At 39.7% G+C, this 27,016-nt stretch overlaps 2 protein-coding genes across 3 annotated transcripts; one reads left to right on the top strand and one right to left on the bottom strand.

Moving 5' to 3' along the window:
• The first annotated feature begins 1,720 nt into the window (after positions 1-1,720).
• Positions 1,721-18,117, top strand: usp8 (ubiquitin specific peptidase 8). Of its 2 annotated transcripts, none has more exons than XM_042492300.2 (19): positions 1,721-1,826; positions 2,495-2,675; positions 3,401-3,545; positions 3,658-3,743; positions 3,856-3,997; positions 4,316-4,358; positions 4,545-4,716; positions 5,770-5,932; positions 6,043-6,184; positions 6,873-7,138; positions 7,235-7,726; positions 8,829-8,903; positions 9,086-9,384; positions 9,976-10,197; positions 10,284-10,494; positions 13,621-13,857; positions 14,912-15,054; positions 15,246-15,378; positions 16,557-18,117. In XM_042492300.2, exons 2-19 carry the CDS (start codon positions 2,572-2,574, stop codon positions 16,713-16,715), a joined length of 3,234 nt encoding a protein of 1,077 aa, XP_042348234.2. In that variant the 5' UTR covers positions 1,721-1,826; positions 2,495-2,571; the 3' UTR covers positions 16,716-18,117. The 2 variants fall into 2 exon arrangements, with proteins under 2 accessions (XP_042348234.2, XP_087931815.1); XM_088075689.1 differs by having other exon boundaries at positions 10,284-10,497.
• A 490-nt stretch (positions 18,118-18,607) lies between these two features.
• Positions 18,608-26,972, bottom strand: LOC148190375 (ubiquitin carboxyl-terminal hydrolase 2-like). The gene is made up of 7 exons (XM_088075699.1): positions 25,722-26,972; positions 24,292-24,489; positions 24,018-24,213; positions 23,357-23,584; positions 23,092-23,234; positions 21,913-22,048; positions 18,608-18,952 (listed from the first exon to the last, which is right to left on the bottom strand). Exons 1-7 carry the CDS (start codon positions 26,957-26,959, stop codon positions 18,764-18,766), a joined length of 2,328 nt encoding a protein of 775 aa, XP_087931825.1. The 5' UTR covers positions 26,960-26,972; the 3' UTR covers positions 18,608-18,763.
• Positions 26,973-27,016: the final 44 nt, after the last annotated feature.

Genomic DNA, 27,016 nt, shown 5'->3' with positions numbered 1-27,016 from the left:
CATGTGCCAAGTTTTAAGGAGAACTAATGTGGCCAGGGCCAAAATGTGAAAATGTGAATTTCCCCCTTAGCCAGTTTTTGGTTTGTGCGTCCTGGGCTACTGTAGAAACACATTGTAGACTCTGTAGTAGAGTAGCTCATCTATTTTATATGCAGTTGCAGTTGCTTAATGCGCCACTTAGCAACTTTCAGAGGGATGAACAGGATTCTGCCTCCGATGCTGTATGTAGATATAAATGTCTCATTTTAAGGTAGCAAAAATACTGTACAACTCATCTTTTTTTTTTTTAAATGAATATTCACTAATGAAAACATTGTTCTGAATATACCATTTTTCCATACATTCCTCTTAATGTCACACACTGGACCTTTAAACCCATAAGTTCTTTTAATCTTAGCAATAACTGTTACAGATGTTTGATCCCACTGAAGGCAGGAAGCCCAGTGGCAGGCAATGACTAGTAATAGTAAGTGTGCATGTGTGTGTGTGTGTGTGTGTGTGTGTGTGTGTGTGTGTGTGTGTGTGTGTGTGTGTGTGTGTGTGTGTGTGTGCGCAGCACAATACACTCAAGTAAATGTTATGTGATATGAAGCTGAGCACACTGTGACTATTGTGCTCCTTGTGGGCCTTTACATCTGAGAGTCCGAGCCTGATGAAAGCAGATTTAACTAGGCCTATGATTGCGTGATTGACATAACATCAAAGTCAAAGTGCCTCCTGATGGATCCTTTTTTGTTGCTTTTATTCAAATTAGCCGAAAATATCAACATGACATCAGCTTGTCACAAAAGACAACAAACACTAGGGTGATATTTCAAAACAAAAATCAGAAACAATTCATAGAAAGAGGATTTGGCCAGATTGACATGAATAGGAGCAGAAACGACACACTCACTCTTTATGAGGCTGTGAATGAAGATGCAAAAAGGTAAACAAGAGCTAGATATGAGCTTAAAAATGTTGCTTTATGGTGAAAGCAATTTTGCTTCACTATAACACACCACTGTAATTTCAGTTAAGATTTAAGGTAGAATATTACTGAATTCAATTGAGGTTTGCTTATAAAATTTGTACTTTCTTTGTAATGTTGATCTCTGAACCTGCAGTATACTCCAGGTACTATAGCAGCACTCATACTTTGTTCCTTCACATATCTCCCCTTACTCTATTTTGTTGTAAGTAAGATGCATAGGGGAAAAGCGCTTTAGTTAAAGCTTACATTTTATGTAGAAAATGTAGTGAAGTAAAAGTGAACATTTGCAGAAATATGAAAAGCCAAGTAAAGTATCCTACATATACTCCCAAAAAATACTTAAGAACTATAACAAAGTATTATTACTTTGTCACATTACACCACTGGATGGCCACAGCAAAAGGGTTAACAAATCTTCCCTCATTCAAAAAAGTTTGGACACCTCTATTATGGGACACAGCAGTTTGAACACACTGCAGGAGCACACCTGACAGGTTCTATGAACAATGAACAGAATCTGAAACATTCAGTGGGTTATTATAGCACAGACTGCAGGGAATATGTGTCGTAGAGGGCATGTTCACTGAGCTCTAAAACATCAGGACTGCTATTATACATTAATAAAATGGATTTGGGAGATTTGAGAGTTTGGGGTGCTGAAAAGGTGGGACAAGTCAAGAGAAAGTGGTCAAAGAAGCAGAAAATAAAATTCCACGAGGTGGCGGTAATGCAACATTAAGGATAGCAGCTGCCGCAAAAATCAGAGAAGAAGAAGGAGGAAGAAGAGGCGGAACAGGAATCGGGAATCAGTTGTCAAAAAGTAGCTAAAGTGAAAACAACGGACCAGAAAGAGGTAAAATCACAGTTAACAGTGTCTTATAAACAATCGGCCTTTATATATGTGTCGGAATAATTACCACAGGGCATCTCTTTCACCGTTACCGCTGTGTGTGATTACAGCCGTGGTTAAATAAGCTAGACAGGCTAGCCAAACGTTTAGCTGTTAACTGCGTGAGCTTATAGCGTCGCATGCTAACTAACATAGCTAGCTGGATAACTCTGAAGGTGACAAAACTAAGTTAACATTAGATCGACAATCTTTAGGGTGTATATAGTTAAACAGTGGGGTTTTTTATGCTCTACGTGTAATAATGTCATTTTTGATATCCGTTAGCTGCCCAGCAAGTCAAATGATAGCGGCTAACGTTAGCCACAAAACTATTACTTGTTGTCGTCTATGTTGACATCCTGCGCCAGCTAACTAAAGTTGGCTAATGCGCTAACCATGAGAGCAACAGCCTCTCATATGGGATATCTAAATGTAATTTTACATCGACATGTCATGTTTCCGCTTAACTGTGGCCATTTTTAAATGACAGCCAGTGAAAACTCAGTTAACTGTTTTATGGCGATAGCAGCTCAGCTAACGTTACTCAACAACAGAGTTAGGAGCCGCTGTAGTTGGATGTTTTGGAGGCAGAGTGTGTTTACTTTATTTCGCTTACACAAACACTTTTCCAGAGATGTTCAGAGCTTGTGTGCAGCACTGACTGGTTGCCCTGCCTGCCTGTGAGCTGTGACTGAACACACCCGCGAAAATGCCTGCAGTTTCCACCGATGTCAAAGAGCTATATCTGTCCACATCTCTGGGTGATCTCAACAAAAAGGCTGAAATCAAACCGGACAAGACCAGCACCAGAAGGTCAGTTAGGTTTTGTTTCTTTTCCAAAATTTAAAAGTCCATAGTCTGTGATCATGCAGTTCTGCATTTGGTGTGTTTGTCAAAGTGGTGTTTCTGTATTTAGGGGTGGACGGATTTATTATTAACTGATATGCATTCACAATAAAAATGAAAATATTTCTGTCGAAATTTTAGAATTTGGAAAAACTCCAACACAAAACTTCAAGTCCATGTTTGATGTTTTTGAGATGAAGAATGATTTTTAGCGTTTTAAATACTTTGCTCATCTTCACGGCCTATGAGAATTTGGGCATTTCTACAGGCTTTGCAGCATGTTAAACAAGCTTTTCATTTTACAGGTTTTACAAGCATGTCATTGTCATTCAGTGGATTGTTTTAGAGTAATTAGGTTCTGTAAATGTATAGTGACAACAATGCTTTGAGATTTTCTGTCTAAAAAGTAATTTGAAAAAGTATTTTTTAAAAGCAACTACTCTGGTATTTTAACTCAAGTAATAATTTGACTCAGCAACTTTCACTTCAGTTGGAGTAATATTTGACCAGGAGTATTGATGCCTTGACTCAAGTAAGAGTTGTGTACTTTGTCCACAACTGCAGACACAAAGAGGAAGTGTGAATTTCTCTCTAAGTGAGGGGAAAGAGATTGGGATAACATGCTAGTCTAGTCAAACTTTAACCAAGATATTGCAATCACACAGTGATTTTCTATATTTGCTGTGTTGCAGCTATGTTCAGAGTGCCTGCAAAATCTTCAAGGCGGCAGAGGAGTGTCGCCTTGACAGAGATGAGGAGAAAGCTTATGTGCTGTACATGAAGTATTTAACAGTATATGACATCATCAAGAAAAGAACAGACTTCAGGCAGCAACCGGTATTGTTAATTACTTTAAAATTATAATTTTTTATAAGACTTTTCATGGAAATGTATCAAAAATTGGAGCTTGTTTTTTCTGTGTAACTCTTGTCTTTTCCCACGTATAAAGGAGTATTACATGACCATGCTCGGGCCAAACAGCTTTAAGAAAGCCATTGAAGAAGCTGAGAAGCTCTCTGACAGCCTTAAACTCAGGTTAGAGGCTTTGGTTGTCTGATTGTACACACAGTGTTAATGCATAAGCTGCAAGATGGGACATCTGTATTTTTCTCCAACTTTACTGGGCTAATCTTTACATTTCAAACAGGTATGAGGAAGTTGAGGTTCGAAAAAAGCTTGAGGAGAAGGAGAGACAAGAGGAGAAGAAAAGGAGGGAGGAAATAACAGAGAAAGATGGCGGTCGAAGCTCTCCAAAATTCTCATCAGCAAACAAAAAAGACAGCAAAAAGGTAAAGATGTACTGCTGTGGTATTTGCATACTAAAACATATTTACACAAGGCAAACACCAGATTTTTCATGAGAATTATAATATAAATTGTAATATAAATGACCATGGTTTGGTTTTATTTACTACACTCACTGAATTTACACAGTTTGAATCATACTAGTATTAAATAACTAGCTTCATAAGCAAACAGATGAGTGTGTTGTAAGAAATGGTATATTGTATCATTATTTATGTTATGTATGAAGACATCAGTCCAAATGAAATCAGTCTAACCAGTTCAAATGTTTTAACAAGATGATTTTTGTGTTTGTGTGTCAGGTAAAAGGAGAACAGAATGAGGTAAAGAATGTGACCTCAAAAGGTGAGCAGAATAACACAAGTCGACACGAGTCTGTCAGTGTTGTGTAGTCTTTTCTGAGGTGAAAATCATTCTATAAATTGAGAAAATTGCTGCCATTATGTTTAGTCTTATGATTTTTTTTCTAATTTTAGACTTTTTTTTAAACATGTTTTTGTCTTGTGTTGATTTCATGATTTTATCTGATAGCTGCAGCGCCTGCTGGTGGGATCTCAGCTGAGAAACTTTTCCACATGATGAGGGACCAGACAATTACAGTAATCGTCATGGATGCTCGCAGCCACAGGGACTTCGAGGAGTCTCACATTCAGGTCCCAGGTCAGACCTGTGTCAGCGTGCCTGAGGAGGCCATCAGCCCAGGGTGAGAAAGGGGTTTGAAAATCAGGCTTTTTACCTGCTTGTTTGATCTGACATTTAATACATAATTTGTAATTCAGTTTTATCATCTCTATTATCTTATTTCCTTTGTTAAAAGAATTTGTTGAATAACTTTAGTTTTCTTGCATAACTCTATAGAGAACAGGAAATCTAAAAAAAACATTCTTTGTGAATTAAAGTTAACAAGGACCATGCTTAACAGCAGCATAACTATGTCAAAACATGAATTAATTCATTCATTGTTACTGCTCGTCCTCGTAAGGGTTGTCGGGGGGCTGGAGCGTAACCCAGCTGTCATTGAGTGAGAGGCGGGGTACACCCTGGACAAGGTTGCCACTGTCGCAGGGCTGACACATAGAGACAGACAACCACTCACGCTCTTATTCACACCTACGGGTAATTTCGACTTGTGCAGTATAATCCAAGTCTCATTTATCCAGTAGTATGCTCAGAACATCCCAAACACATGCATTTTCACCAAAACATTATGATTTAAAACCCTTCCGCCAACATGCAGTGCCCTAATCATGAGTATGTGTATGGGTGCCGCTTGAATGGAGTTCAGACACACCTGATCCGAGGCGTGCTACTTTGCCCTACATGAGATTGTTTTGAATTGACATGGTTAGAAGGTAAGGTTTTATCAAAATATATGTCTTTGGGAGGTAATGAGTGTACAGCTGGATAAATGAGACTTGGATTACACTGCACAATGTCATGTGAGAATTTCTAAACAGATGTCTTTATATAGTTTTTCTGTTGTGAAACGTGGACCCGTTTATTGTAATTCATGAAGTCGGTTTGCCTTTTTTGGATTCACTGTTATTGTGGAGGCATACGAGAAAAATTAAGTTTTCTTCAAAAATTCAAAGTAATAAGCAGTGAGTAACTGATATACCAATGGTCATTTTACGGCTAAAGCATTCTTTTAACATTTTTCGGTTTTCTCTGTTTGCGTCATTAACCATCAAACAGTGAGAGAAGAGACTCAATTACTAAACCCGAACTCCTGAACTGGTATGTCTTGACTTTTCAGAATCACTGTGAATCAAATTGAGGTGAAGCTGCCGGAGGTGTCAAAGGATCATTGGAGGCGGCGGGGATTTGTGGATTATATAGTTCTGCTGGACTGGTTCAATTCTGTCACTGACCTTAAACTGGGAACCACCTTGCAGAGCCTCAAAGACGCTCTTTATAAGGTAACTGTGTGAATGAGTTGTGCACATGCTTATGTGTGTCTCTTAAGAGTGTTAATAACAACAGCAGAATTTTCCTGTGAGCTACAGTAACATGTTTGCACACTCCACAGTGGGACAGTATCACCATCCTGCGAAGTGAGCCGCTGGTGCTGGAGGGAGGCTACGAGAACTGGCTGTTGTTTTACCCCATGTTCACAACCAACGCTAAAGTTCATGTCCCCAGACAGAATATCATCAGCTCCCTCCCTCAGTGTGAGTATCACCAGCACAGCATGCGCATAACGGTGTGGCTTTTTGCATATATATCAGGCCACATAGTATGATTTACTTCCAGGGTTTGTGTTAATGCAGCTGCTGTTGTTTTGTATAATGAAATCATAAAAGCAATACATTGGTAAAATAAAGTGGCCTTACTTCTGTCTCAGGTTTTGACCAAAATACCAGATTTCATACTGACCACAAAGTCTGTTTCTGAGCCCACATTATGCTTGTGTTTTCTGGCTTTGATCTTTTCTGCACCCTAAAATATACAGCCAACCAATCAAAACTGTTATTTGACACACATGCTTCCAAAGCACATTTTAATGGCTCACCTGAAATGGTTCTTACAACAAATGCTCCCATACCAACCAGTTTTTCTAACTCACAACCTGCATTGTTTATAACAGTATTTAAAAAACAATCTATATCGTTCTGTGACTTTCCAGTAGTGTTTCTTTGTGTTTAAATTCAAACATTCAAATTCTGGTTTAAGTTTTAAAATGCTATTATCCCAACACATGTCCATTTAAAAAAAATACAAAACAAAACAGAAAAAAACACAGATGGACCTGCAGTTTGATCTTGTCTTTCGTGTAGCTGGACTCTTTCGTCTAATGTTTATCAGAAAATAATTATCTCTTACAGTAAATTAATTTATTTTCTTTGTTTTTCTGAACAGTGAACTTTAGCTACCCATCCCTAGAGGAACCAAAGCCTCCAACGCCTCCTCAACCAGAGCCTGAGGTTACAGCCGAGCCTCCTGAACCCTCAGCTCCTGTGCTGGTGAACGGACTTACACCAGCAGAACCCCCCACGTCTAAAACTTCCATGATTACAGACCAGTTGCCAGATGTTGTTGATTCCAGCGTCAAAGGCTCCACAAATCCTGGACAAGATCTTAGTCAGGTCAGCCAGTCACCTGCAACCGCCAGGGCCTTCCCACAGGTATTGTATTCATCCTGATAACTATACAAATCATAAAGAACCCCCAAATGTGACTCAGCATCACTCATTTTTCGTTTTGTCCTTTTGTCGTCCCAGTTTGACCGAACCAAGAAACCCTCAGTCCGGGTGTCAGATGAGCCTAAGCCCAACCAGAATGGGTCAGCGAAGGAAGCCACTCAAAACGGCCCGATTGTCCCCGACCGCTCAGCCAAACCTCCCCTCATCCCCAACACTTCTCTTTCTAAAGAAGAACAAAGCAAGATACACTCTGAGGCGGTGGCAGTGATGGAAAAGGCCAGGCAAGAGCAGGAGAAACGCAACCAGGAGCGTCGTGCAGAGGAGGAGAGGCGGGAGATGGAGCAGAAGGAGAGGATAGAAAAGGAGCAAAGTGAGAAGAAGAAGGAAGAGGAGGAGAATGGACCGCAGGAGAAAAAGAAACTGGAAAGACAGAAGGCTGAAGAAGAGGAAGACAAAGAGGACAGGGTGTGGGATGAGAAAGAGAGGAGGGGAAAAGAGAACTCTGACACCCCCTCAAAGAGTATGTCTCTGGACTCGCCTGCTCCCAACCATGTAGTTAATGAAATTAAGGTGAGTCCTCCTTTTCTTTCAGCGTTAATCACCACTGCAGTTTGATGTTTCAGTTCAGCCTTGTGTTTGAGGGAAAATACGTGAACAACATTGATGTTTAACAAGGTTTAACAGCTTTCGCTGGTAACAATACAACCATCCAGTGCAATCAGGGATCCCACAACAAGGACCAGAGTCCTTTAAAGGCCCAGTTGATAACATTTTTATGTAGATGAAAATTAAAAATAAACAAACATCTACAGAGCTTTTGGAAAGGTGCAAAGTATTGCTTTTCCAAGAAAAATGTGAATTTCAAACATTCATTGTCAAAATGAATTTTTTTTTTAATATCCATGCATGATATAACATTTGGTTACCACATCTAGCAAGGCATTTTAACCAGTAGTGTAACAGCATTGGTATCATGTGGTATCTCTGTGTCAGCAATAATTGAGTGTCGTAGTAGTTGCCAATTTGTGTGGAAAAACTGATAAAAGGCTGAGTTTGATAAGTGCGTGCAGTCAGCTGAAGGAGTTTCACACTTCTTTGCTTGCCTGTTATTTAAATCTGTGGCCTTTTTCCCATCCAAATGTAACGACACATAAAACCAATAAGGCTGAAATGTACTTGTCACGCTACAGTGTTTTCCAAAGCTAGCAAGCCAATATCCTAAAATCACGAGTGAATGAGTGCGCATGCGGGCCGGGGTCCCTTCAAGACAATTAATTTATAAAGATAAAACATCTAATAAGGTTTATACACCAGCCTCATATGTGTTATTTGTCAACAGAATGCATGTTTAATCCACAGGTGGCCCAATGACGGCTGGTTATCTGCAACTGTTGCTCCACGCACTAAATAAATCACTAAATGATATAGCCACTAGATTAAATTTACAGAAGTACAAAATAAAGTTTCGCTTTCAGTTCTCTTGATATGTTTGCTATCACATAGATTAAGCACAGACAACCTGTTTCATTGTCAGTCTGAGTGAAGTGTATAACAGACTCAAATGATTAACAGTTTAGTAGATAAATGCAATAACTGCCTATGCAGTGTAATTCTGTGCTGTGTTAAATTAGCAGAAATACAAAGTCAGTGTGTGTTTGTCTTTATTCCACAGAGGGAGCCTCTAACCCGAGCCAGGAGTGAGGAGATGGGTAGGAGTGTACCAGGCCTTCCAGACGGTTGGATGAAGGTACCAGATGTTCAAATCTGACATATATTGAGTCATTTTGAGTTACTGGAGATAAAAGTTAAATGAAAAAAAGTTAAAAGGCATATATTTTATTTGAGAATTATTATTTCAGTGTGCTTGATTATCACCTTCAACCCAATGTTCTATTTCTCATCATGTTCACCCCCTCCGTTTTTGGCTAGTTCCTTGACACAGTGACGGGGACCTACAGATACTACCACTCCCCAACCAACCGTGTCCACCTGTACCCGCCTGAGGTCACTGTTCCCCAGACCCCACCCTCCACACCACCAATGGTCAAACAGAAACCACCGCGACCAGCTGAGCCAGACGCTAACCGCGACAGAGAGCGGGAACAGTCTAAACTGAAACGCTCCTACTCCTCCCCTGATATCAGCCAGGAAGTGAGAGAGGAGGCGCAGAAGAAGGCCACCGCCCCTGTTGCTGCTGCTGTCACACCCCCCATCAACAGAGGCACCAAGTAAGGCACATGGATGTTTTATGTCAGTCAGTTTTGGGATGTTGGGATGTCCCTGCCTGGAAATGGTTATGGAATTAACAGAGTGTTTTGGAAAAGTTTTGAATATACATTGTTTGGGCTTTTTTTTTTTTTTAAAAAATGTTCATAAAAATCCCAAAACTTGTCTAACATGCAGATTACATGAACTAAAACAAAATCTACTGCTGCAGTACATGATCATTGATTGGATCTTTGGTTCTCTGTCCCCCCAAAAGGCTGCAGCCTTTTCATTTTGTTAAGTATCTTTATGTATCAGTGTGGTCTGGTGGTGTGGTAAATGCAGCTAGTTGGCGGCAGGAATGTCTAACTTAGAAGCAGAGGTAATAAGATAAGCGCTAACAGTTTGCTCTACCATTAAATACCTTTAATGATGTGTGGCTATAACACTATATACCATTTTAAACTACATACATAAAGTCATGAAAACTTGGTAAATATTATCAAAACATTTTGAAAATTCATCAGTTAAAAACGTGTTGGAACCCTGGTAATTCCTGTAGTCTTTTCATAAACTAGACTGGTATTCTCTTACTGTGCTTCTCCGTCCTGCAGACCTCCCAGTGCTAAAGTTTATTCTAAAGTGGAGATTGCACGGCCTTCAGCTGCCAAAATTCGCAACCTGAACCCTACATTTGGAGGACTGGGTTCTTCATTGACTGGTCTTCGTAACATGGGCAACACATGCTACATGAACTCCATCTTGCAGTGTCTGTGTAACACTCCTGCCATGGCTGAATACTTCAACAACAATTACTACCTGGAGGACATCAACAGGTCAGATGAGTCGAGTTACTTAACACAAAGAATCATGCGTGAGGCAAATGTTTAACATTTCTTTCTCTGGACTTTTCCTCTGCCAGGTACAACATCCTTGGCCATAAAGGGGAGGTGGCAGAGGAGTTTGGTGTCATCATGAAGGCCCTTTGGGCCGGTCTGTACAAGTGCATCAGTCCGCGAGACTTCAAGGTCACCATAGGCAAGATCAATGACCAGTTTGCTGGCTATGACCAGCAGGACTCCCAGGAGCTGCTGCTGTTCCTCATGGACGGGCTCCACGAAGACCTCAACAAGGTAGTGCACACATTTACCTCATACAGCATTTAGCACATAATCATCAATGTGGCGTAAATAAAGTCTCAAAGGAATACTTCACCCACAAAATGACAATTTGTTTGTTAGTCTTGCTGTATTACTTTAACTTTAAGAAGAAAACTTTGTTTTTCTCGCATGCTTCCATGGAAAATGGCAAACATACTGATTGACTGGGTATTATGTCGGGCAGCCTCTTGCAATTCAGAGATTTGAATCATCAGTTGGAGACCTCTTAGTTGTTGTTGTTGTTGTTGTTGTTGTTGTTGTTGTTGTTGTTGTTGTTGTTGTTGTTGTTGTTGTTGTTGTTGTTGTTGTTGCTTTTCACTGTGCCGTGTACTATTTGGGATGTTTTGGCTCCCAGACTTTGCTGCAGAATGGGTGCCTTTTGACGTTCACGCTGCTTTTTGGTCAGGGAGCTCTGGACGTGCTGCAGTGGCACAGAGGAAGAGAGACACTTAACCATAACAAGATCTTTTCTGTTCTGCTTAGAAGTGGCGAATTCACAGCTCACAACAGCTTATTTTACGATACAGTCTCTGGCGTTTGTTTGATATCCGGCAAAAAAGTTGTACCCTGTTGACCGTATGTTAGTGACGTTAGCTTGTTTACCATGATTCCTCAATGCTGCTATTACACTATTTGTATTGAACAGCCAAATGACTGACATAATTTTGAGTCGAGCACAGTCATAGAATCACTTTTGAAGGTTCAGGGCATTTAATAAATTTGTTTTCTTTATATAATCAAAGAAATATAAGAATTGTTGTGTGTTCGTTTCCTTTGAATGAGCTCCTCGTCCTCAGAGCCTGCCATATTTCTACAGTTGCCAAATGGACGGACCAAACACAGACTCAAGATAGGGCCATTTAGGTTTCTGCGTTTTCTCGTTGGCCACAGTAGTAAGCAGCTGCTTCGTAATGAGAACATTAGAAAAACACTGATTTTAAGAAAAAACAAATTTCTTCACACATTCAAGATCATACATGATTTATTGTTAGAAAAAAAAACTCTCATTTTGTTCGTGAAATATTCCTTTCAAAGAATCTTTTGATATCTGCTGAGAGCAAAAGAAACAGAAAAGAAAAACATCTAAATGTGCTCATCCTGAATTAAATAATAAGTGAATAAATAACAGCTAATTTATTCATTTTAACCATGGCTTTCAATGGCTTGTCTTTTACTACCCCTGTATGTTGTTGCACATTTGCCTGTTAACAATTAAAACGTAGTCTTTTATCATTTTTTCCTTCTTTCTGTTTTTTTTTCACCTGGTTTCATTTTGATGGCAAATTAGAGAGTAAGTAAATAGCTGTGTGTCCTTGATCCTCCTGCAGCAGTGTGAGTGTGGCGTCTCTGCATCTGTCTGGTCTGATGCTCTTGTCAGAACCTCTGTGCATGTAGACCCAAGACATGCCTCATTGCCTGTATTGACTGATTTTTCTGGCTTCATGTGCATTTGAATGGGGGAAAGGACTAGGTGATTTTGTAAAAAAAAAAAAAGACGGATAATTTCTTAGCTTGAGATTTATATTTTTCTGTTTTTAGACTCACTAAAACATCAAAACCTGATTGTTTTTCAAAGACATTTTTCTTAGTGAAGAAAGCCACAGGCTGTCAGAGCTGATTCTTAGGAGAACAGGCAGCTTTTTGAGATGCTGTGACAACTGTCTCCACCAGGGGTTGAGTTGAAGTAATACGCTCGCCCCATTTTACCTGTCAAGCTATTGTATGTTATAAGAATGATGCGCCAATTAAGTTGAAACAGCTGGTTACGTGCATTTTTCATGTCATGGCACTCTCCATCTCATCACATCCCTTTTGTGTGATGTTCAGACCCGTCTGCCATCAGGCCGGCCCTGTCCCAGTCCACTTTGTCTCTCCAGACTAATATATAAATCAATCAGTCTAATTAATGAGATATTAATTAGCAAGTGTTAACCTGCCTCTCATATCTTCCTACCTTTCATAATGAGAGTGATCTGGCTGCATGCTAATGAAGCTGAAAGTGATCAGAGGGGTGTTGAATACAAAGTTAATTACCTAGACATTCAGTCTGCAGTTGCAGTATTGTAATTATGACGAGTACATTACACTGTAAAATCTGACAAGTTGATTTCACTTAAAAAAATCTAGGAAACCGATGGCCTTGAAAAATGTAAGTAAATATAAATACTAATCCTTATTTATGTTTACTTTATATCTAATTGCCAAGTTTACTTAAGATTTTGTCATATTTACTTTGAAGTTGTTGCTACTTAAAAAGACAAGTTTAATTAAATAAATCTTTCTAAGTTTTAGCAACTTTAGTAAACCAATTATACTGTGCTATATATCTGTATTCTGCCAGTTGCAAACTAGTCTTATTTGTATTGTAACATGTCAGCAAAACAGAACTTGCAGATCTACTTACATTTATTGCAGAACACTTTCTGATGATCAAGTTAAGTCCGACTAAGTTGTTTTACTGAAGTTACTAACATTTAAAAAATCACTTCAAGTCAGTGTTTTTTAAAGTCCAATATCTCAAATCACAGTTTGCCTCAGAGGGCTTTACTGCATATGACATTCCTCTGTCAATGGACCCTCACAGCGTATAAGAAAAAACTTCCCCCCAAAACACTTTCATGGGGAAAAAACCTCAGGAAGAGAACTGAGTCAGGATCCCTCTTCCTGGACGGACAGATGTGCAGTAGATGTTGTGTTTACAGAACAGATCAACACAGTAAAAATTGCAGTAATTCAAGGAAACAGAGACTCACTGGTAATTTTTATCAAGTATTTTTATTAGATTTGTTTTATACTGCAACTATTACAACAAAAACAGAAAACTTCTAAGGTACTTCACTAGCCACTTTTAAGTTACAACTTCACAAAATTAAGTAAATACTGCTAAATTTCAAGCAAGTTTGACAATTAGATATAAAGTAAACATAAATTAAGATTTATAGTTATATTTACTTTCCTTTTTCAAAGCAATCGGTCCCTAAGATTATTTTAAGTAAGATCAGCTTCTGTCACTAGTCATGAAGGCAGGTTTTTTTCTAACACCTAATGCTGCAGTAGTTCTTGTGGACCAACATGTTGCTTTTCCACCTCTGGTGTCAGGCGGACAACAGGAAGCGCTACAAGGAGGAGGAAAACGACCATCTGGATGATCAGACGGCAGCCGACTTGGCCTGGAGCAAACACAAGCTGCTGAACGAGTCCATCATTGTAGCGCTTTTCCAGGGGCAGTTCAAGTCCACTGTGCAGTGTCTGACCTGCCATCGCAAATCACGGACATTTGAGACCTTTATGTATCTGTCGCTGCCTCTGGCATCCACCAGCAAGTGCTCGCTGCAGGTCTGTCAGTTTTCTGTGGTTGTAACACTTTGTGCTAAGCTTTAGGCTTGTAAGAACGAATACATTTTCCTTTACGGTGAGGGCAGTGACCAAGAATTCACATCATAAAGTTCAGTGTGGGGATGGCAGAGTCCACATTAAATAGAAAATGTACCCCTGTTTTTACCTTTTAAAGGCTGTACTGTTCAGACCTTGTCAACCATCAGTTTAGTTTCAGAGATTCTTCTCTTGTAAAAGAATACATAAACCAATATCTCAGGGACTCAGTATCTGCCAATACTGAGTCCCGATCTGATTCCTGTATTTATCTGGATAATACAGCTGCACAATGCACTCTTCAGATACTTAAAAGGTATTAAAATCAATCCACTGTATATGCATGAGAGTTTAATAGCTCTTCAATGCAATACAAAAAATGCTCGCACCCAAACAGTTCCTAAGGGTGTTTTTTAATTTTATTTTTACAAAATCACAAAGTAAAATTATTTTTTATATGGCTCTTACTACAGTTCCATTTTGTTCAGCCTTTGTTTTTTTATGAATTAACAAAGGATACAAACTCAAATGTATCTTCAGAAATTGTTCTCAGTAGTGTAGCATTGTAATAAAATAAGAGAACACTATAAATGAGCAATAAAATCACAATTCCACTTCAAAGTTGTGTTATAGCCGAATTTTAACATAACCAGTCACAACAAATAAAAGTCAATCACAATTCCACTTATCACAGCATTGTAATAAAAATAGTTCACCAAAAATGACTATAAAATTCTTTTTTTCCACTTAAAGTGGTCTAGCAGCTTACTGAGAACATGGAAAAAAATCTGTTCCTACTTATTGGAGTAGCAGCATTACAACAAAACCTGAATATCTGATGCAAATTGTGCTCTCTGTGTGACAGCGGACATAAACAAAGGATCAATCAAAATAAACAATTTATTAAAAAATGCGTTGATCGGGCCCAATACCAATCCTTCCAATCCGATCGGGATATCCCCAACAAAAAGTGTTTTGTTGTTTTGTTTACTTGACAAATTTGTTTGCCTCTTGACAGGATTGTCTGAGGCTGTTCTCCAAGGAAGAGAAGCTGACTGACAACAACAAGGTATTCTGCAGACACTGCAAAGCCCACAGAGACTCCACCAAGAAACTGGAGATCTGGAAGGTCCCACCCATTGTCCTGGTGCACTTGAAACGGTTTGTTGTAATTCAAAATAATGTAGACAATGACCATGTTTTTCACTTTTCATAAGACCATGATAAGTTATTGTCACTTTTCACAGTATGTGAAATACGATTGACAAAATTTTTCCAAAAATGTGGGAAATTTGGATCAGGAGTGATGTTTCTGTCTTTTTTTGTGTTTGTTTTTGTGTTTGTAATTACAGATTCTCCTATGAGGGTCGATGGAAGCAGAAGCTGCAGACGTCTGTAGACTTCCCTCTAGACTCTCTGGACTTGTCCCAGTATGTCATTGGACCCAAACAGAACCTGAAGAAATACAGCCTTTATGGAGTTTCTGTAAGTAGAAATGAAATTAATTCTGTGTTAAGTGTTTTTATTAAAAAAAATCATAATATTAATTATGTATTTGGTTTTGATTTTGCTTAATTTTGGCTTGTTTTGTTTGCACTTACAGATTAAATCACTGTGACGTTGCGATTATAACACCAGTCACCTCCGGGTAGACAATTGGCAGTTTATGTTAATTACAGAGATTTGTTAAGTTGGAAAACTTGTTCATTTCCGTTGTCATTTTCCGCCGTGACTGTTGAGTTTAAAGATGTAAAGTTAGACACGGTGGTTGAACCTACCTGGTGTATCTGCTGTGCTTATTTTATCTACTGTGTTGTTTTGCTGCCGTCTTTAATAAACCAAATCTACCGGCAGCTAGGCAGTGTACTGCTGTGGATGGGGGCTGAAGCAAAAAATATTTTACCTATTGAAAAAGACCCACCGAAAAAATAATTACCATTTTAAGTGAACTCTATATTTGAAATATTTGCACCACTTACACACTAACCAGGAGGGTAGATCAGCAGCTCTGTTTTTTGTCAGAGTATGCAAGGAAAAGCAGTTAGAATTTTCTAAATACTGTTGTACACTGTGATTGTACACTTAAAATGATATTGATTTTTTTTTTTTTAGGTAGACCTTTTTTTAGGTGTTCAAACACTAACCAGTTGAGGCAGCATTTGCTCTTCCCGATTTTATTTAATGTATAAACCCAATAGTTATTGTAAACAATAAAGTGGTTCAGTCTATACAAAAAGTACAAATTAGATGTGTAAATTAGACAAATTAAAATGTGTTACAAGAGAGTTTAAGAGACAGTAGGCTGTGAAACAAGGCACGTACTTCAGAATACAGACATTAAAAGCAGGACAAGAGATGCAGTACAATATGTAGTAAAGAACAATTTAGTGACATTACTATTATTATGTAGTTATGTGTTGTATGTCTTTTAATAAAGCTGTCAGTTCACAGTCCATAAATACCTCACAGCAGGATAATTTTAATAGACTTTAAAGTGAAAATGACAATAATTATGCAAAAATGAGTATTCCCTCCAATATCGTGAATGGCAATATTAGTCAAAATGATCCCAATTAGATATTTTTTCCCAAATTCTTCGGCCATACTGACTTCTTAAAACATTTAGTTGTAGCTTTCTAACTTTCTTCTTTATCTACTTCCAGAACCACTATGGGGGTTTAGACGGCGGCCATTACACAGCCTACTGTAAGAACGCCCTCAAGCAGCGCTGGTACAAGTTCGATGACCACGAGGTGACTGACATCTCCACCTCCTCCGTCAAGTCCTCCGCAGCCTACATCCTGTTTTATTCCACCCTGTGATGGAGCTGGAGGAGACGAAGAGAGAACACTACACCAGAGCAGTGACGCTCAAAGAGGTTGTTTTTTTTTTCTTTTTCAAAATCACAGCTCTGAGAACCTGGTGCACGTAGTTTCGGGTTAACTAGTCGTGTACGGGCACACGAGGACACACTCGAGCAAGTGGCAACGAGATCCCGTCTGCGGCAGATGAGAGAAAGGTGCAGGCACACTGTGCAACGCTTCAGCTACTAGAGGACCCTATACCTGTTAAAACATGCCGTCTGTTCATATTACTGATCATTTAGTGACTAAACAGATGCTCCTTTTACTCTGACTTGTCAATGGTTGTGTTGTAGGGCTGACAGCTGGTTCGGATACTCTTCACTCTCATTTCTGTTGCTCTCAGCGCGGATGGCCGTATCGCAGAACTGATCAGCTTTCTTGTGCTGTGTATACGCTGCAGGGTTAACAGTTAGATGGCATGTACATACTTACCAATGCTGATGTTGCACATTCAAAAATGTAAATAATGGAGGGCAAGGTGATTATCTGTTAAGTGACCAAATTATTATTATTTTTCTTGAAAGTAGCAGCAGTCATAGTATCACCATATTCATAAAGACAAACTGTGTGTTTTAGGGGTTTAACCCTTTAGCCTTCTGATGCTTAAAATGATCCGATGGCGGAGACCACGAGTGTTGAATTCCTCCCAAAGAGAGGAGTGAACTCAGCTTGTCGCTTGTTCATATTAGCCACGTTGTTGCACTTACACAATATGCAATCAGTTTAAGTTGTTTATGTAGAACACATTGTTTAACAGCCGACGTTAATACTTGACTCAGATCATTAAATCATTAAAACAACGCTGATGCTGAGAGCTTGTCCGTCTCGCTCGGTCCAGGCAGTGACAGAAAAGCCTGCTTCTCTGAATACTGTCGTAGAATTAATTCTTAGTTAAACACACTTATGTCTTTACATGATTATATTCAAACACAAAAACTATTTAGAGGAAAAATTACGGGGATAACTTGGCGTCCTTCTTGGCTTGTAACAGGAGGTTCGGACAGAAGTTTTATCTGATTGTTTTCGTTTCTGTGTTCAGTACTTACCCGGGAGAATATGAAAACATGAGAAATTAACCGAGCGCGTTAGTGTCAACATTTGCTGCCTGACTGACTGCTTGACAAGAGCAAGCACAAAGTGTACTGATGTTTCTTCTGAATGGACCCGTGATCTGGGGCGGCAGGATTTGACTTCCTGAGTACAGTTTTATTGCCTAGCATGAAATCATAATCTGTTTTCTTTCTACTTGTACATGTTGATTTTATTTCTTAATGCTCTAAAAACGAATTGTTTCAGATATAATGATTATATTAACCTCAAACAACTCATATGACTATTTATTAAAACTGCTTCAAATTAGTGTTTTGCGTTTGTGTCTGAATAACTGTAAGCAGCTACAACGGTGCAACAAAAAAGACAGTATGTATAGGGCTGGAAATCAGTGCTTGATACCTCTTAGGGCATTGCTGGAAATAACCCAGTGTGAAGTCATATCCAGGGTTTGTGCAGAGACTTAACAAGCCTTATAGGGGATTGAAGTCATTAATCTGGAAAAAAAACTCAATTTGCATTAAAATGTCATAAACAATCTTTAAAAAGCCTTAAAAATGGTCAGACATCGGTAGTAGGATTTTATTAATCTGTTTTTCCAACCTTTAAAGCAAGCCAGTTTGCTCTGGGCTCGAAGGGTTCAGAATGCAGTGCAAGACAGGTTTTAAAGGCTCAAACAGGCTGTAATGATGGCACACAACTCAGCACACGGCATTTCAATTTATTTGGAGAGCAGTTATGAAAAAGCCAGCAGAAAATCAAGCATTAGAGATGTCTGACTGATGCAAGTCCACATTTAAAATAGTTTAAAGAGTTTTCACCAATTCAAAATTGGACTTTTATAACATTGTCAAACCCATGATGAATATTTTTTTTTTAGAAAAAGTGTCAATAAAACAACAAAAAGGATGTTGAAACTCAGTCCCCTCATTGATTTGGCCTGCTGGTTGTGGAGCTCACAGTCCGTTGATTTTTGGTGTTTGAAATGGTTTGCGACTGTAGAGCAGCACATAGGCATTTGGAGATTGCACAAGGCTGTCCCGTACCTCTCTGACTGCTGAGTCATCAAAACAGTGCCAGGTCCGAGTCAGGGAGTTGTGACACAGAGCTGTATAGTGTCCCATATTCAGATGACCTGTGTGGTTCTAGAAAAGGAAAGGTTTTAATTGTCATGAAAATTGTATAAAAGAGAGAGCTTACGGACAAGATCAGAATTGAATTGCTTTGTTCACAACTTGTCATTTCGTGCAAATTGTATACTCTGGTTTAATTAGGGCCCGAGCACCGAATGGGTGCGAGGACCCTATTGAAGTCCATGGATTTTATTTATTTTTTTCGCCGAATGAAACATTTTTTGAGGTCTAAGCATGCTCAAAAACTCATGAAAAGTGGTACGCATGTCCGGCATGACGAAAAATTTTGTATTTTGGTGGTTTTGGAAACAGGCTCCACGGCACCCCGTAACATGCAGCCCGACTGGCTGGATTTTTGGCTGTTTCAGGCCTTGTACTTTTGCCATGTTGTCCGACAGGATTAATCCAATTGACTTCAAATGTGGTGTGCAGTGCAAAACTTTTACCGTTTGTCCGTGGCTCAGCATCAAATGCCAATGTTTCGCTGTAGAGGGTGAAGTTATTATAACTTGACTGCACATGCTCATAAGTTCTTCAAACTTGGCATGGAGGACAACAGTCCAGCCCTCAGCATGTCTATATGCTAATTGTCTGTCAGTGTTCTAACATGTCTCAGGAGCGTCCCCTACAATATTTCGATGAGGCAGCCCTCCCACTGCGTTTCACCTGCATGTATGAAATCTGGTAAATGTGTCTGTCATGTCCAGATGTATAAAACAAGCCTCATTACTCTTCACCTGATTTTTCTGCCAAAAGGATCTACGAGATATAGCTGAGTGATACAGCGTTTTAGCTGATAAATCAGGTGAAGTGTTTGGGTTGTCTTTATGACAAAGTTATATATATTTTAAAATATTTTTTTACCGACTTTATTTTCTGAATTTTCCTCTCTGCTCTTCTAATATAAAGGTGATATCGTCAGGAAACAGAAAATTCAGGCCTGATTCATTTATCAGTTTAATTTTCGACACACTGCAGAAACTGAATTTTCTGTTCCCAGTGAGATTTGATCTCACAATCTTCCAGTCATGCACTTTAACACTCTGAGCTAAGCCTCCTGATACTGTTTTCGAAGTTTCCTTTGGCCCTGTACTGAGGACAAGAGCATTCAAAATACACCTGTGCTGAGTGAGAATTGGTCTCATGTTCTCTGAATTACAAAGCAATTGACTCACTCATTTAACCAACCAACTTTGTCAATAAGACAACCCAAACACTTCACCTGATTTATCTGCCAAAAGGATATACCATATATAGTTGAGCTATATATCATTTTAGCTGATAAATCGGATGAAGTGTTGGAGTTGTCTTAATGACAAAGTTACATATATTTTAAGATGATTTTTTACAACTTTTATTGAATTTTCTCTGCCAAGAATTTAATTTTTGGCTTGACTCATATATCAGTTGAATTTTTTCAACACAATGCAGAAAGTGAATTTTCTGTTCCCAGTTAGATTTGATCTCACAACCCTCTGGTTATGAAGCAAGCACCTTAACTCTCAGAGCTAATCCTTCTGATGCTTCTTCTTCTGTTTTTGAAGTTTCCTTTGGCACTCTACTGAGGACAAGAGCATTCAAAATACACCTGTGCTGAGTGAGAATTGATCTCATGTCCTCCAAGTTTTGAAGCAAGTGCCTTAACTCTGAGAGCCAAGAATTTCATTTTTGGCCTTACTTATTTATCAGTCGAATCTTTGACACACTCCAGAAACTAAATTTTCTGTTCCCTGTAAGATTTGATCTTACAATTTTCGGGTTATGAAGCAAGCACCTTAACTCAGAGAGCCAATCCTGACTGTCTACAAGCAGAGCTTGTGGCTCTTGGATGAGCCAATATTTTCTTTGAACAGATAAATCAATATCAGTGTAGAGGTCTGGCATTTTTCTCTTGAAGTTTTTTGCTTCTTATTGACAAAGTTATATATATATAAACATATATACATTTTTTAAGATGATTTTGTTTGGACTTCCCTTTACCGTTCAAATGTTGACAACATTTCACCTGTCCCAAAAACGGCTCAATCTCACAACCTCAGAGACAAAAACCAGTCATCTAACCCCCTGAGCCAAACTGTTTTCGACGTTCTCTTTCACACTCTCGTTTGGACAGCAGTTTTGTAAAATTCACCTGTCCTGGGTGAGATTTGAACTAATGATGGCATAGTCTGCAGGCAAGCTCTCTAACTAAGCTGAGCTAAACCGTCAGACATGTTGATTGTATTTTAAGTTGCACCTAAGACTCCTCTTTGGGAAGCGGCCTGTAAAACTTACCTACCCTGGATACGGTTAAAACTCAACATTACAAATAGGTTTTTGTTTTAATATTAATTAATTAATTTACATGACTTTTTTAATGGTTTGGTCCACAAATGATCTAGACCAAGATGAGGTAGGTTTTGTGTGGCCTTCAGCACCACCTTGAGCCACAGAAAGAACTACACCATGTGAAATATCTCCCTCAAGTGTCCAAACTCTCCGCATACATTTTCCGACTTTCATTGCAATCAACAATTGCATCACTCAGAGTCCCGCCAGTAGCCCTGACTTGTGTGGGGGTGCAAGGGCCCGTTCATCACTGGTTGCAGCTTTAAATTATTCTTGTTTTACTCAAAACATATTATAAAAATATAATATCAGCCAAGCCTTCCACTTTAAGACAGGCTACGTGTATGGGTCACATAGTGTGGCAGCATTTGTTATGAGAGGCGGGACTCTCCTGTGTGTGCGTAAACACTACCACAACCTGGCCAGCAAGTGAAGCAAATACTTTTCTCAAATGTATATTTGGTTGTGGGTCCTTAAAAGTCGTTGAAAAGTTTTGAGCTTCGAACTTTATTTCCAAAGCATAACATCACTTTGCCATCGTAAAACATATGTTAAATTAAAGGGCAGTGATTTTACTGCAAAAGTCGCAGAGACACTGTCCAATGACTTTTGGCCATATAGTGTATGTGTGTATGTTGACTCACCACAACTGCATATAGACGGTATGAAGAGCACGAGGTGTTTGGTACAGAGCTGGACAGAAACGGGGTGAGATCGAGCCTCATGGAAAACACGACATTAGTCCTCAGTTTCACCTGGTTCTTTCCCTTACAGCCAAAGCTGCAGAGGAGATAAAGATCACGTTGATTTAAGAAGATATTATTGGTTACAGCTAATAATACTCACAACATTAGCTCTCCGTTATCTCCAGGGTATTTAGATGTAGCAGCCCTTCATAATTCATAACTCATGTTAGTGCATAAAGAATGCTCTCCTTTGTATATGAATCACTCATCATGATCTTGCATGCCTTTACAATGAATGGAGGAAGCAAAAATGGTGAATATTCTTCTTGAATTGAAGTAATTAGGGATTGCATTTTTCAACAGAAAAACTATAATGTAACACCTGTTTACAAACTCTCACACAGGTTGTGCGGTGTATTCCAAGTCTTAGTTGTCGAGTCAAATGCTACAGTACTTTACAAAGTCGTGCATTTTCACTAAAACCTTACAATATAAAAAACACTTTGCCCACAAGAAGCGTGTCCTGAGCACGCTTGGAAACACATGTATCAACCTGAGTTCAAATGCACGTGTGAACAGGCACGCTACTCTGCAGTGCATAAGACTGTTTGTGCTTTTGTATTTTAAATCTTAATGTTTTAGCCAAAATGCATGTGTTTGGAAAGTACTGACCATACAAACGGATAAATGAGACTTGGATTATACTGCACGAGTTGTGTGACAGTTTATAAACAGATGTTTTGATAAAGTTTTGCTGTTGTTAAATGCAGGCCCAGTTTGCTTGAATTTATGACAAATGTTAATGTTTGCTTTTTTTGGATTTGAAGTTTTCTTCACAAGATTAAGCTAACACTGTAAGTAACTGTTAATGAAATGGTCATTTTGTGAGCAAAGTATTCCTTTAACTAAACTTCTAAACCAACACATACTAGAAGCCCTTCAGTTGCTCTGAACATCTGCAGTTCTACGGCAACTTGAAAGTTCACCTGCAAATGAAGACCACATGGACCGTCGAGGTGAGACTGTTTTTTCGAAAATGATTCAAGTTTTACATGCATTTTGTCATGATAACTAGAGATGGATCAATTAAAATGTACCCTCACTGCCTTTAATAGATAATGTTATGTGTCTGCCCACCGTTTCAGGTGCAACGTGAGGATTTCGGGAGGTTTGTCCAAAGAGGTGACGACCGCCGTTTCTCTCCTCAGGCCACACCCCGAACACAGCAGCTGCTCTCCTCCGGTCAGGATGGTCTGCTCGAAGAACAATGACAGGCAATCCTGCATAACACAGACACAAAATTGTGAAAAAACACAGAACAACAATATCTAAAACTCAGCATGCATACAGTCTGGATGATGTTTTAATTGTGAAAAGTGGCACCTGCAGGTGTGAAAGGTACCTGAATGGAGCACTTAATGATATCTGTTGGAATGGGCAGTGACAGTACAGTGAAGGTCTGTGTGCTGTGTGTCTGGTGGTCGCAGTGCATGCAGAGGGTCATGTAGCCCAGCTGGCCCTCAAACAGATGTGTGACAATGGTGGTGGAGTCCCCCGCTGCAGTGGCACGGCTTCTGTTCTGGTCTTGTCTCGGCTGTCGTCTTGAGGAGCGCATCTGTCGCTTTGCAGTCTTGTAAACACACACACACACATACACACTCTGATTTACGCATTCTGTAAGTGTAGTGATTTTCCTGCAGAGAGGTACATGGTTAAATATGGACAGAGTTCCCATGGTCATGGTAAACCTGGAAAAGACATGGAATTTCACTGTCATATTTATTTTATTTTTTTTTGGCATTTTGGCTTAGGGGAGGAAAATGCAACTTTAAATGGCTGTATTTTGTATTTATTTTATAGCTGATTTTTAAAGAAAATTGGCTATTTTTTTCTTTAAATTTCTGTCAATTTTATATAAAACTTTTTAATTTTTTTGTGATTTTTTGTCGTATGAATTTTTGGCTATTTTTATAGAAAACAACAAAAGATTGGATTAGCTGTTTTTTTATTTCCTTATGTTTCTTAAGTTTTTAAATTCTGTCCATGAAAATGTTTGGATGCACCTTTTTGAGGTCATCATGAAGCACGTTGAGGAGAAACAGCAGCAATTCCTGGGCGTCTTGCTGAGAGTAGTTGTTGAACTGTGGGAGGATGGAGCAGAGCACAGACCTGGCCTCCACAGGGGAGCAGCAAGAGCTCTTTCCCAGCCACATCTCCTCCAGCAGGCGGACAAACATTTCGGCCACCCGGCACTTAGACCTGAATGAAAAGAGGTTAAACCGCTTGGAAAACTTTACAGAAAAATAGTAGTAATGAAAAAATAGTCAGGGGTCTTACCTTCCAAGCTCTTTGCGAGTGTCCTGATTCAGGAGGTGCTCCACGAGGGGGACAGTGGAACACAGACACTGTAAGACAGCGTTTAGGTAGCAGGAGTTACCGGAGTTGTCCAAACCGCACACTCCTGGTCTGTTCCACCCCTGCAGCCTCGCTGCAGTGCTGCAGCCTTGTTTCTCATTTTCCGTCAGCTGACCACAGCTGCTAGATCAGAGAACAGAAATCAAAATCATATCCTTATTCCCGTGAGACAGACGGTGCACATTGTGTCATAATGTAATATTGCTACAAGACCTTTAAAAGCCCGAAAGGGGGCTAACGCCAGTTCTAAAAATTGGTATAATTAAGAAGTCAATGTTTTCAGTAGCTGACATTTATTGAAATCTGACAACATTTTTGATCTTAAATTGTTTAGATTATTTATCAAGCCAGCAGAAAAAAGCAAAAGTGTTTTTGCACTTACATTTACTCGCACCAATTTTTTTAAATGTGAGGATCTTCTCTATTTTAAATAATTGTAAACTGAATTCCTGCTGTTTTGGAGTTATGAAATTTGATGATGGGATCCGGGAAACTGTGATGGACCTTTTCGCTATTTTCTGAAAAATGTCAAACTAATTAATTGAAAAAAAAGTAGCTTATTTATTATTGGAAATAAACGTTACAGGCTACAAACTTAGGCCATATTAGGCCACCTATATAATTTGTGGAGAGCCAATGAGTCTTTTAAAAAAGGATCTATTATTAATCTGAATCTGCAATGTAACTAATAATTTAAGCTATCTGAGATGTAGTGAAGTATAAAGGAGCAGAATATGGAAATACTCACATAAAGTAGTACAAATACTTTAGTAGAAGTAAGATTAATTAATTCTATGGTAAGTGTTTCCCGACATCATCATACTAAAATGACTATAAATCAAAATCTTAAAGCTGATAAAATCATTTCCTTTTTCACCCCTGATGTGTTTGCATGCCTGTCATTATATCTACCCAGTTTACATCGATAGACCGCCTTGTGGTTACCTTTCACACAGTGTACTCTGTTACTCTTCACTTGCACTACATACTAATATGTTACCTATGACCAGGGGCGCGGTATGGAGGAGAAAAGTTAGGACAATTCAAAGGGCCCATGACTGCTAGGGCCCCTGAAAAACATAAGAACATTTAAAAAAATCAATGGAAAAACATTAACCTATGATCCTCAGATCATTGATTACATTCAGCTTATGTTGCACTGAAATTGATAAGATTGAGTTCAAAATAATGGCCCCTTCTACAGTCAGCCTTGATACAAATATATTTTTAGAGATCAAATGCTTTCAAAAATAGAATTTAGCACTTCTCTACCTTTTTCCACGTGTTTTTTCAAACTTCTAATGCTATTATTAGCTTGAACTGAAACACCACGACAAAACATCAAGACCAACCTCTGCTTAGAAAGATTCGTTAAACTTGTCTCTTGGTACGAGCTGCTGTTCAGTCGTGGCAGAACAGGCACAGTGACGCTGCTGTCCGCGGCTAGCTTCGAGGCCAGAGTCCTGGTGAACTCTGTCAGGTGGACCTGTCTGCTCAAACCCTGACTCTGCAGGGTGTGGAGCATAAATGTGTTAATGCAGAGGATGTGTAGCGTCACCCAGAGGCCTGGGAGAAACACATCCACCCCTGATCCTTTGAGGTCTGACAGAGGGAACAGAGCAGGACCGGTCCAGCCCTGCAGGTGGGCTACAAGTTGAGACACTGAGGCCTCGGGTGTTCGTTGGAGCTGATGTGGAGATAATGATGGGTCTATGACTGGCTTTTTAACAGCTGGAACAAAATTAATATCGACTCCTAAGCTTGAGAAGATGTCAGTGAGTCTGCCCTCCATCCTCGCAGAGCTGTCCAGCTGCACCAGGGGTCTGTGGCTGCAGAAAGGTCTCAGCAGGTGTCCGACCACCTGCTCAACCACAGATTTCCTACTCTGCCTCTGGAGCTGCGCGGGACAGTACAGATACATGTTACAGATGAACCCGGAGCTCATGTCACAGAGGAGGGCAAGATGGAGCGAGCAAGGCCCTTGTTGATAGGAAAGTCGATATTTCTTCACAGCCAGGTTGTGTCCGGGTGTGTATAAGGCCTGGTAGCGCCTCATTAAGTGGCTACAGAAAGCAGAGAGGACTTCCAGCTTGTCTCCGTCCTCCAGTCTGGTCAGAGACAGCAGGTTGGTCTGGAAGCTGTTTCTCTTCAGGACGCCCTGCCACCCGTCCAATTTTAGGGTCAGCTCAGAGCCGAAGCTGCAGTTCTCACCTACAGAGACGCCGTTCTGCAGGACTATAGAGAACCATGTTAACGCCTCGGTGTACTCCTCCTCAGAGAGATCTGCACCCTGCTCTCTGCTCTGGTTGTATGATGGACGGGCTGTTCCTGGCTTCACACCAGCAGCTCTCCGGATCAGCTCCCGAACGGCTCCTCGATCTAGCACCTCCAGCAGGAGCTCTTTGGCCGTATGGTAGACCTGGTACATGGGTCCAGTCGGAATCCTGGTGAGTGGCTTCACCTTTTTGGACTTGAAGATGTTTGGTAAACACAGGCTGTCCGTCTGGGGGTCTCCATGCAGCTCATCCGCTAGGTGGCACTCCTCTGACATCCAGGCGCACTCCCTCACTGACAGAGCCTTGGCCTTCATCTCAGCCTCTGTGCTTGGTCTAAGAAAAAGTCATCTCAAAACTGTGACATCTTCTCT

This window comes from Plectropomus leopardus, chromosome 1 (genome assembly GCF_026936395.1).
Source record: "Plectropomus leopardus strain MGB_pleo_1.0 chromosome 1, ASM2693639v1, whole genome shotgun sequence".
In the NCBI taxonomy this organism is placed as follows: Eukaryota; Metazoa; Chordata; class Actinopteri; order Perciformes; family Serranidae; genus Plectropomus; species Plectropomus leopardus.
Note: the sequence above shows the minus strand (reverse complement) of the source record. Positions and strands in the feature narration are given on the sequence as shown.

Bases quoted from the DNA above. Each gene is read 5' to 3' on its own strand.
- usp8 (XM_088075689.1), top strand. From the start codon at position 2,572: ATGCCTGCAGTTTCCACCGATGTCAAAGAGCTATATCTGTCCACATCT. The intron at 7,727-8,828 runs GTGAGTCCTCCT...TTTATTCCACAG, and splicing joins ATGTAGTTAATGAAATTAAG to AGGGAGCCTCTAACCCGAGC. The intron at 15,055-15,245 runs GTTTGTTGTAAT...TTGTAATTACAG, and splicing joins GTCCTGGTGCACTTGAAACG to ATTCTCCTATGAGGGTCGAT.
- LOC148190375 (XM_088075699.1), bottom strand. From the start codon at position 26,959: ATGAAGGCCAAGGCTCTGTCAGTGAGGGAGTGCGCCTGGATGTCAGAG. The intron at 23,585-24,017 runs GTGCATCCAAAC...TGTGTTTACAAG, and splicing joins TTCATGATGACCTCAAAAAG to ACTGCAAAGCGACAGATGCG. The intron at 18,953-21,912 runs GTGAGTCAACAT...TTCCTTTTCTAG, and splicing joins ACCGTCTATATGCAGTTGTG to AACCACACAGGTCATCTGAA.